Genomic DNA, 10,279 nt, shown 5'->3' on the forward strand with positions numbered 1-10,279 from the left:
TATTCTTCCCGGACCCCTACTTCCAGGAGCAAAGGTTCTGGGCAATCCGTTTTGCTTGATGAATCTAGAGCAGGCCCCTCTCTTAGTTAGGAACCTGAAAACCTTAGACCTTCCACTCTGAAAGAGACTGAACTTCCACTCTGAAAGAGACTGAACTGAAGGAAAAAGGCTCAAGACCATGTGCTTCTGCAATTCTCCCCAGATCCTTGGGGCCTGTTCCCAATGGGCAGGTACTGTCCCCAGGGTCAAGGGCTAGAGAAATCACAGACCAATTGAAATAATTTTCCAAGTTACTTGATTTACAATGTTTCCACTTCTTCATTGGTGTGATTGTGTGTGTGTGTGTACATTGTGGGGACCCTGGGGACCCTGGAGTGAGTGCAGCTGGGGATATGGGTGTGAGTGTGGGGGAAGAACTTTGACCTGTGTCTATAGTCTGTCCTCTCTACCTGTTCTCCCCAGTCAGCTGGGAAGGCAAAGTCTGGGGTGCTTCCTCCACTGGGGCCGTTCTCAGAGCCTGCCTTGTCTGGGAGAAGCTTCTCTGGAACTCAGATGGTGAGTAATTTGATCCTCTCCCAGCTAGAGAAGGAAAGTGAAAGAGGGCCAGCGATTTTAAGAATCATAGGAACTCTCATCTTTCTGCACCAATCGAACTCAAGGCCTTGAAACTGGCTGCCAAATTGGTGTCTTCTTGTGGTAGGAAGGAAGGGATGATAATCACGCAACCTTACAATGCTATATAAACTGAGGACTATTATTACCTCAAGCCCAGATTTGCCCCCAGTCCTGTCTGCAGGGACCAAAGTAGTTGTCCCCAACTCTATAATCCCATTTCCAGTGTTCTTGGCAAAGATCTGAGAGTAGTTTGCCATTTCCTTCTCCCGCTCTTTTTACAGATGAGGAAACTGAGGCTAACAGGGTAATGGGACTTAGCCGCAGGGCAGCCTGCCATTGGGAAGGGTTGTAATGAATCTGTGACCACACACACACACACACACACACACACACACTTTGGTTAAGGGTTGAATCTACCAGGGTTTTCCATGGGGCTACTCAAGACTTTGGTTATAAGTTGTATGCTGACGGGGTTCCCCACCATGTTATACCCCTATTTGACAATGTTTGGGGCTTCACAATATGCAGGCAGCTCAGGGTCATTCACTTTTTGGCTGTGTTGCTCAGTGTTGCTCAGGGACCCCTAACTATGGCTAAGAATTGTAGAATGGAGACCTCGGGGATTTACTTCTGCAGACCTGAGTCAGCTGAACAGAGAGAACTTGCCATTGTCCAACTTTGAGACCCCTACTACTTGCTGAGGAGAGACTTTGGCTGTTCCATACCACCCCACCCTTGGCCAGAGGTTCTAGATTTCTGCCACCCATTAGATCTGTGACCTTGATTCAAGTCCCCTCCCCACCTCCTCTTTGGCCAAGTAGTTGTCCAGCCATAAATCAAGGCCTTTGTCATTGTCAGGGCAGAGACGATTAGGTCCTTGGCCAATGAATCAGTGGAAGGGCTGATCTTCTCTCTCCTGTCATCCCGGCAGGTAGTTGCTGCCCCTACTTTGCCATGGACCTTGGTCTGACCACTGCCTTGCTTCTGGTTCCACATTGTAAGGCTCTCTTTGAGGATGTGTTCACTAACCTTTTCAGCACTGTCATTAGACCCCTGGATTTTAGTTCTGCAAGTATAGTCCCTCTAGGTGACAGCCGGAAATACTTGAAGTCACTTCTTTTGCAACTCTAGGATACGTGCCAAGTTGGCACGTATCCTAAAGTGTTTTCTCATCACAAAGCACTGGGTTTATCCTAAGATCCCTTTTTCTAAGGGGGGGGGCAGGAGACAGTATATGCCATCAACACTATGAAAGCTCACTTTCAGGGACCTAATTTCACAGTAAACCCCATTTTTTGCCAAATTTAGCTTTGAAATGGAGCAGGATTGACTGACGTTTTCCAGGAAAGTCAGGCAACTTTTTGGGATTGCTTACCTGTAACATAAGAGGGCCTACAAGTCAGGTTTTGAGAAGTTGGTATGTGATTTGTATGTGTTCCAATCAGGTATTCCCGATTTCTCTACCAATGGTCCATGTGTTTCTGACTCCTTGGTCATGTCAGGGGAGGGGGGCCCGGTGATTCATGTTCATCTCCTTTACCTTACCAGGGAGCAGGGAACCTCTGGCAGTATTTGGTCTAGAAATTCAATGATCTAGCAGCTTTTTAGGGGTGAATTAAATGTTTGACCAAATATAGCCCTCAAATGTTTTAAAATATGTTTTAAAATATAAATATCCAAATGGCCCTTGGCAGAACAAAGGTTCGCCCTCAAATGTTTTAAATATCCAAATGGCCCTTGGCAGAACAAAGGTTCCCCACCTTTGTTCTGATGCTCTATAGGAATGAGGACTGTAAAAATTACCCTGTCAGGAAGGTCTGAGTTTTCTTCTCCAGCCAGCCCAGCCTACGTACCCCTGCTGTGTGTCTGTGGGTGGCAAGGACAACAGGGCTAGTGCTAGAAGGTTCCCCTCCTACCCCATTCAATTAAGACACAGGCCCTCATTTCTTAATCTCACCCTGCCCCCCCCCACCAACCCCTCCAACTTCCCCAACCTCCCCATGATTAAGGTAATTTTTTTTCTGAGGTGTGTGTTTATTTGTCTTGTGCCCAGCTCGTTGAACATTCAATGTCATTTGTGGTATAGGGGTCATTCAATACCATCGCGGAAACGTTCATTTTACCACTATAGTGGATGGAGTGTGGCACTCCAGCTGGGACAGAACGCGCTGGTGGCTGGAGTTATGGAGAGGATTCGATGGAGTGGGGCTCACAGGTTAGCAAGCAGCCAGTCCAGCAGTTGCTTTCTAGCCATGTTCCCGACCGCTTCATCAAGTTGTCTTTCTTTGGCAAACTTCATCACCTCTTGGAGGAGATCACCAACGCTGTACCCCTTCTCAGCAGCCTTGGCAGACACTTCAGGAAGCTGCCAAAAGAATGGGCCAAGTTTAGAATTGGCTGTTAACAAAAAGCCATTGGAGCAGTTACTGTTCCAGGGGACCCTAGCTGATCAGCTAACTGGACCTGTGGATCCCCCACCCCCTGGAAGGCCTCAGTATTTTTGGTGCCTACCTTCTCAAGCTGACCATCCTCATCGCCCATGAAGTAGAGCATAGGAACATTGAATTGCGAAGCGGCAATCCATTGGAGTACAGCTTGAAGTTGCTTCTGCAGGTTGCTGGTGGAAGATTGGTTGTTAACAATAACTTCGGGCCCGGGGTTGTCATGATAGGAGTGAGACATCATGGCATCCTGAGCGCATCTGGAATTGCTGGCCCGGAAACTAGGTGAGTGATTGAGTCCTTGCTCTTCCAGCTCAGTGAGGCCCGCCCCATTGTTGCTGTACTTGGCCATGATGAGGCACAGCTTCATCACAGATTCAACCAACTGGTCTACGAATTGTCTGTTTACTTGCTTCATTCCACTGCCTAAATCACAATCTTGGAAGTGTTCCTCACCCCTCTCAGACCGTTTTGATGAATTAGATGACACTTTGGATTTTGACTCAGCCCGTTTAGTCTCACCTTCACATTGCTCTTCCAGGCTGAATGGACTCTCACTCAGGAGCTTCTGAATAAGCATCAGAACAATGTTTGACATGTCCAGTTTCTGAGTGTCCACTTCTTTGGGTGCAGTGGATGGTCCAGCGTGTTGGTTGCTACATCGGGATTCTAGATGTTTCATTGAGGCGGTCTTTGCATTTTGGCTACAGCCAGATTTCTCATAGTGGGCACCCTGCGTCATGAAACCCATTGTGGGTATGGATGGTTCACAAGGGTCTTCAAGGGCATCCTTGCCCTTAGCCTGTTGAGTCAGATGGTACTGGATTAACATCAGGGCAGAGACGATTAGGTCCTTGGCCAATGAATCGGTGGAAGGGCTGATCTTCTCTCTCCTGTCATCCCGGCAGGTAGTTGCTGCCCCTACTTTGCCATGGACCTTGGTCTGACCACTGCCTTGCTTCTGGTTCCACATTGTAAGGCTCTCTTTGAGGATGTGTTCACTAACTTTTTCAGCACTGGTCAGGGACTTGCATTGATCGGACTTCATTTTTCCTTTGTCTTTCCCCTTCATCATCTCTGCTTTCATGGCAGAGAATTCAAGGCTCTGATTCTTGTTCTTGGCATCATGGGTTCCAGCTTTCAATGAGGCGTAGGCCAGACTCTGCTTGGTTTCTTTTTTTTCCCCAAGGAGGGCACTGACTAAGCGTTTCAGCATAGCCTCCATGATGTCGGCAGCATTCTGTTTTCCGTGGTTGAACAGGTTTCTCTTTACAGCAGAGACAAAGTCAGAGTCAGTCATCAGGACACCAGTGATGTTGTGTAAGTTCTTCATGCAAGAATCAATCAAATCAGACACAATCTCTTTAGTGTGCTTCAGCAGAACTCTCTTTAACACAACGCAGGCTGGGATGGGTTTTCCGGAACTATGGACTTTCAAAGTCTTCATGACAGATACCATCATATCGGAGGCCACCTGGTTGGCATAGACCATCAAGCCTTTGCTGATGGAGTCTGCGAACTCTTTACTGTCTCTCTGGCACATCTGTTTGTCCCCTCCCTTGGATTTGTTGGATAATTCACTGTATAAGAAGGTTTTCCGGTCCTTATGATCAAGCTCTCTATCTCCGGGGCCTCGCATTTCAGCCGAAGTCACCTCTACTGCGTCATGAGCCATCTCAGAGGCAATCTTGCTGACTGCACTTCGGGGGCTGTTCTTGCCTTTGTCCCCAGCGGAGGCATAGATGGAGTGGTGTAAGCATTTACTTCCTCCTTCGAGCTTTTCCTTGATCTCCTTGCGAGCCATCTGGATCACAAGGGAGGATAGTCGGTTGACATAGAAGGAGAGGTCATCCATGGAGCATTCTCCCTCAGGTGAAATGACTGCTCTCTGTGTGCTGGGTGACTTTGCCGGGGGGCTTGAAGGACTCTGGTTGTTGTTGGTGTTCTTGGCTGCGGTCATCTCCAGGCGCAAGTTGTGAGGGTTGTTTGCCATGTAGTCCATGCTCAGTTCATCAGCGTAGACACTGTAGCAGTTGTCTTTGTTGGGATGACTACGGTACCCACCTTCTATGTCCCCGACTTTGTGCTTACAGCTAGAGGATGAGGGGCTGAGAGCATGCTGGAAGCCAAGAGCATATTTCTGAAGGTCGTTGAGGAGCCAATTAAGAACGCTGATGGGATCTGAAGGTGCTTGTTTGAAAAGGCACACAGATCCTTCAGTCTAAGACATGATAGAAATGGGGGTGCACTCAGTCAGTTAAAAGTGGAGGAGGGACTGCTAGAGTTGAGGCTCTAAAGGCACCTTTTTTGGATTGAGGTTGGCCATGGGTAATGGGATGGGGATAGCTAAGGTTCAGTTTTGTGCCTGTAGGATATAGGTGTGAAGATAATATGCAGGTGCATTGAAGCTGTCGCAACAAGCAACATGTTTGCCAATAAATCATATGTAACATTGTCGAGTTGACAGGTAGTGTCTGTCTAAAAGATGTGTTTGTTTTGTGTGGTTTGTTAAACCAATGGGTGTGAATAAATACCAAATTAGAAGCTTGAAAGAAACCCTTTAGGTCTTGTCAAACTCTCCCATTTAAGATTATGAGACTGACCATGTAGTAAAGTAGCATGTAGTAAAGTAGCAGAGAATGAATTTGAAGTTGGCTTTTCCAGGCTCTGATTCCAGTGCTGTCATTATAACTACATGATTTCTATGGGTGTGAGACATATCATGGTTGCTCAAGTATGTCAAAATATGTGAGTGTATGGAGGAGTGAGTGCTGTTATGGTTGTTATGTGCATGTGTGACATTTCATTCTAACCTGAACTACTCTGCTGAGAGTGTGACATATGACACGTGTGTATGTTGTGCACATCTCCAAATTTCTCTGCCACTATAAGCCCAACTCAATCAAAATTGATTTTGTTTGAGAATATTGTTTCCTTTCTCCACAAGTTACTTCCTGCCCCTCCAAAGGTGGCTACAGGGCAGAACAGAGCAGGGAGGAAGTTTTTTATGTAGCTTTGGTCTAGCATGAGAGAGGCAAGATCAAATGTACCCAATGCCCTACCCTTATGACATCAGCAGAGTTGTTTATAAGCTCCTTTTGCTAACCAATTACATAATTAAAGTTCTAGAGTGACAGGCAAATTGTGTGAGGTTTCCTTGCATATAATTGGGTTGCCAATCACGTAGGCAAGCAAACAGTGGGGGGAAGAATACTGTTCAGTGATTAGGCATTTACCTTGGACTGATCCAATTTCTCTGTGTCCTTGATGACAATTATCTCCTTTTCTTCCAAACACTCCAGGTCCAGTTCCCCCTCTGAACTGGGTCCTCCTTCCTGTTGTGGAAAATAAAGATGGGGTTTTTCAGGGGACTCACTGATAAGTCAACAATTCTCCCTAACCTAGAGCCCCACTATTCCCTAGCTACACAAAAGGGGCAAAGAATAGGAAAGGCATGTGACTGGGTGGCAAGAGAATTATATCAAAGTTGCTTTCTCCACCTTTTCCTGTTTTTTTTAAAATAAGGAAATACACACCAAATAAAAAAAAAGAATGGCTTAGAACCCTATCTTAAGACCCCCATTTTTAGCCAAAGGACTTACTATTTTCCCTTCTTCACATTTGGTCACTGTCTAAATGAGATCACTACTCACCTTGTCTTTGTCTTCTACATTGAGAGTTGATACATCAACAAAGCAAATCTAAGGCAGAAGGAAACATCCATAAACAGCCATGTCAATTCCTCAGAGCCCAAGGAGAGAATGAATGTCTACACATCCTCGTCCCTCAGTCTTTCCTCTTTTCCTTCTTCCCAACTGGAAAAATTTCTTGACTTCCATTTGGGGAGGTGGGGGAAAGAATGAATGTTCCTGATTTTTCTTGCAGTTTAGAAGACTGGGGGAAGCTTGGCCCGTTATTCCTGTTTGTGTTTGTCATTGTGTGCTGGAACCTTTGTGAAGTTTACAGTTGTGTTTCTCAAGATCACTCTCCTCTGTTCTGCCATTACCTCTGCCAATAAGAGCAGGGTCAAAAGTGACAGAGCTTTGGAAGGATCTTTAAGATCAAATTCAGTGAAGATTGAGTCACGTTTTTATAAGGACCATATGAGAACTAGTGTAGCTTGAGTTATAAACTGTTTAGAACTACACAGAAATGTCAACTAGTCAGTATAATAGCTTTCTTCCCCAGGATCCCCCACTGAAAAATGAAAGGCTGATAATAATCAGGGCTAGCTTTCACTTAGGAACCTTTTCTCATTTTGGTACTAAGTCCATCTCCTATTGAATTTAGTGATCAAATGTTTGGGAGTAGGATATAACCTTGATTTTGGAAAGGCAAGATTAAAAGTGAATCGAGTTTTCTGTTTCTGGAACATGGAAAGGGAAAACTTTCTGTAAAGTTATCCTTTTATAGGATAAATTAAGGGAGGGAACTAAGTTGCCATAATTCTCTAAGGTCCCAACATTCTCTGGCCTTTTAACTCCCTGGCTCCCTTTGTGACATCATTGACTTTCTTAGTTACAGTTGAGCTGAGCCATTTGGCAGTTGCCTGGGTGACGGGGGCATTTATGAAATCATGACCTGTGTGAGGTCATGAGTTAAGGTTGCCAGGCAACCCAGTCTGTTTTCCCCTGACAAGTGTTCCCCACCATTTTACCTGAATTTCAAAATCCTAGAATTTTAAAAATCCCTAAAAATTCTTTCCCTTCTCCCCTTTCTCCCTTCTCTCCCATGTTATATGCCAAGCCTAAATAGAAAGTTCTTTGGGAAAAGTCTCAAAAGCTGAGAACTATGTGGTTGTATGCACCCAAATTTGGGATGCTTAAGAAGCTTCCTACTTACCACTTTTCTATCCTGATCTGGCTGTCCTGTTGGGCTGTAGAGATCAACCTTGCAGACTCCTCTGCGGCTATGTAACCAGTCAATATCATCAGACATCTGAAATAAATGGAAAAGGATGAGAGGAAATGTTCTGAATATTGGGGGGGGGGGAGGTAAAACCATTCAGGCAGCGATTTCCAATACCTGAAAACTTGGAATTAAGCAGGTTAAACAGACAACATTTTTTTCAAAATCTCAACCTTGCTTTTCCTATCTCTTTAAGAAGCAGGCAGGGGGAGAAATCCTTATAGAAGCCCTGTGATAAGAATTTCTACTTTTGGTCTTGTTTCCCAATTTGAATCTACTAATAGACTATTCTCAGAAAGATAAGTTGGAAAAATAGAGCACCAAGACACAAGAGATTTAACTATAAGAAAAAAGGGGGGGGGAATTCCTCTTTTTCAACCCACAGTTACTTGAGATTAAAAAGGAGTCATAATATAGACTCCCTTTACATGGACTAGAAATACCCCCTGAAACCTAAAGAACTAAAAAGGAAGAAAAGAGAAAATAAATAAGAAGAGAATGAAAAGAAAAAGAAAAAGGAAAGGGAAAGAAGGGGGGAAAGAAAAAAGAAACAATAAAAAAGAAAGGAAAAGAAAGAAAAAGAAAGGAAAGGCAAAGAAAATTAAAAAGAAAAAAGAAAGAAAGAAAACTATTACCTTGGTAGTCTTTTGAAATTTGGTACCCAGAAAGCTGGGCCCCTTAGATGGTAGTGGGCAGTGCCGAGTTCTTGGGCACCTTACAGCTGGATGTCCCTCCCGGCCGGTGGTCTGAGTGCAACTGACTAGCCAGGGCCCCCCCCCTCACTGCTCTTGTTACCAGGGGCTGGTCATCAACCTCTGTTACATAACAAACACCCTGAAGTGTCATTAAATTCAGTCATCAATGGATTACTGAGCTCAAAAGAGGGTGGGGCTGGCCATCCTTAATATTAATAATATTAAAATTAATATTAAAACACCACTTAATCAAATCAAGGGAATTTGGGACCCATTTTTTTGTGATCAGCCCTAATATAAGCTCCTTGCCTCAGTTTTGGTGAGGGGGAGAGGGAATATGAAGGCTAGTAAACCAGATTTGGGGGGGTTATATTATACCAAATTTCAGGGCTGTGGGCTATTTATCTCAACTAGAGAGTTTAATATGGCTTTACAATCATGAAACTTTGGTGACTAAGATACCAGTTCTGAGCTACTCTGTATAGGATTTCCCTCAGAAACTATCTGAGTCCATACTTCAATACCAATTATTTAAAATGATTTTTTTTCTTATTGGGAGGAGGGGGGAGGAAAACACACAAAATAACCAGTAACCTTAAGAGCTCAAATCTATACCCAAAGGGCTCCCCTTTCCATACCCAAGAAATTCAAATCCCTTTTCCTCAACTGCCCCAATACAAGAATTCCAATGTGTTCCCTTCTCCCACTTCTGAATTCCCTTCCCTCCCATTTCTGAATTCACTTTCCCTCCCCTGGGCTGACTCAAAAAGAATCCCTCCCACATCTGAAAATCCCTTTCCCTCCCTGGGCTAATAGCAAATCAAAGTAGGATGGTGAGGAACTTTGAATACAACTTCTATGGGAATGAGAGGAAGGGCCTTCTAACCCTTTGTAGAGGTGATGAAGATTGGGGGATTGTGAACTTGGGAACCCCCCAGCTTCCCTTTCCACTGCCCCCCAAGGACCACTTGACAAATGAGGGGAACCCCCCTCCAGGCCAACTGAAGCTGGCCTTTTTCTACCTTTGCTGTAGCAGCAGTAGTACAATGCTTCAGATTGGGGAACAACTTTTCGTTGTGAGTGCTGATTTGGCGCTGAGATGACCTTGCCAGACTGAGGAGGTGTTACTTCCTTCTTTAACTCTCCATACTCCCCGAATGCCCCAGCAGCTAGTGGCGTCTGGAATTTAAGTGACTGGCATCATTTGTTTCCATGGTGACCAGTGACCCCCACAAAGCAGGGGCAATGACCTCAATATTCTGGTTATCCTGAATGGTTGGCTTTCAAATGAGGCCAGATGAGGTCACAAAGCCATAGACAAACCATTAATCATTATGCAGCTTGATTGAAACTTTTTTATAATAATAATAAAAAAATAATTATTATTACTATTATTGTCATTAAAAACTTGACAAGGCTGTGTTCCTCTGGAAGGACAGACCTGGCAGAGTTTTCTAGGCCAATGGAGTTCCAGGGAGGTCAGGAAATCCATTGTAGGCCTTTGAATTCCCTTCTAGCCATTGCAGGTCAGTTGTTTAAGGCTCAATTCGAAATCAGTGTTCATCCCACATTAAAATATCCCCATTTTCACTTCCTGTTTTGAGAAATCCTTTCAGAACT

The 10,279-nt window shown here is 44.6% G+C and overlaps 1 protein-coding gene across 2 annotated transcripts; it reads right to left on the reverse strand.

Annotated features, from left to right (window-relative positions):
• Nucleotides 1–2,634: 2,634 nt before the first annotated feature.
• AKAP4 (A-kinase anchoring protein 4) lies at nucleotides 2,635–9,830 on the reverse strand. Of its 2 annotated transcripts, none has more exons than XM_074204344.1 (6): nucleotides 9,682–9,830; nucleotides 7,899–7,994; nucleotides 6,710–6,757; nucleotides 6,293–6,391; nucleotides 3,127–5,277; nucleotides 2,635–2,980 (listed from the first exon to the last, which is right to left on the reverse strand). In XM_074204344.1, exons 2-6 carry the CDS (start codon nucleotides 7,992–7,994, stop codon nucleotides 2,825–2,827), a joined length of 2,550 nt encoding a protein of 849 aa, XP_074060445.1. In that variant the 5' UTR covers nucleotides 9,682–9,830; the 3' UTR covers nucleotides 2,635–2,824. The 2 variants fall into 2 exon arrangements, with proteins under 2 accessions (XP_074060445.1, XP_074060446.1); XM_074204345.1 differs by lacking the exon at nucleotides 9,682–9,830 and adding an exon at nucleotides 8,600–8,727.
• Between the last annotated feature and the right edge of the window lie 449 nt (nucleotides 9,831–10,279).

This window comes from Macrotis lagotis, chromosome X (genome assembly GCF_037893015.1).
Source record: "Macrotis lagotis isolate mMagLag1 chromosome X, bilby.v1.9.chrom.fasta, whole genome shotgun sequence".
Classification (NCBI taxonomy): domain Eukaryota; kingdom Metazoa; phylum Chordata; class Mammalia; order Peramelemorphia; family Peramelidae; genus Macrotis; species Macrotis lagotis.

Excerpts from the sequence above, each read along its gene's own strand:
- AKAP4 (XM_074204344.1), bottom strand. The coding sequence starts at position 7,994 with ATGTCTGATGATATTGACTGGTTACATAGCCGCAGAGGAGTCTGCAAG. Across the intron at positions 6,758-7,898 it reads CAGATCAGGATAGAAAAGTG|ATTTGCTTTGTTGATGTATC; the intron begins GTAAGTAGGAAG and ends CTTCTGCCTTAG. Across the intron at positions 5,278-6,292 it reads AGAAATTGGATCAGTCCAAG|ACTGAAGGATCTGTGTGCCT; the intron begins GTAAATGCCTAA and ends ATCATGTCTTAG.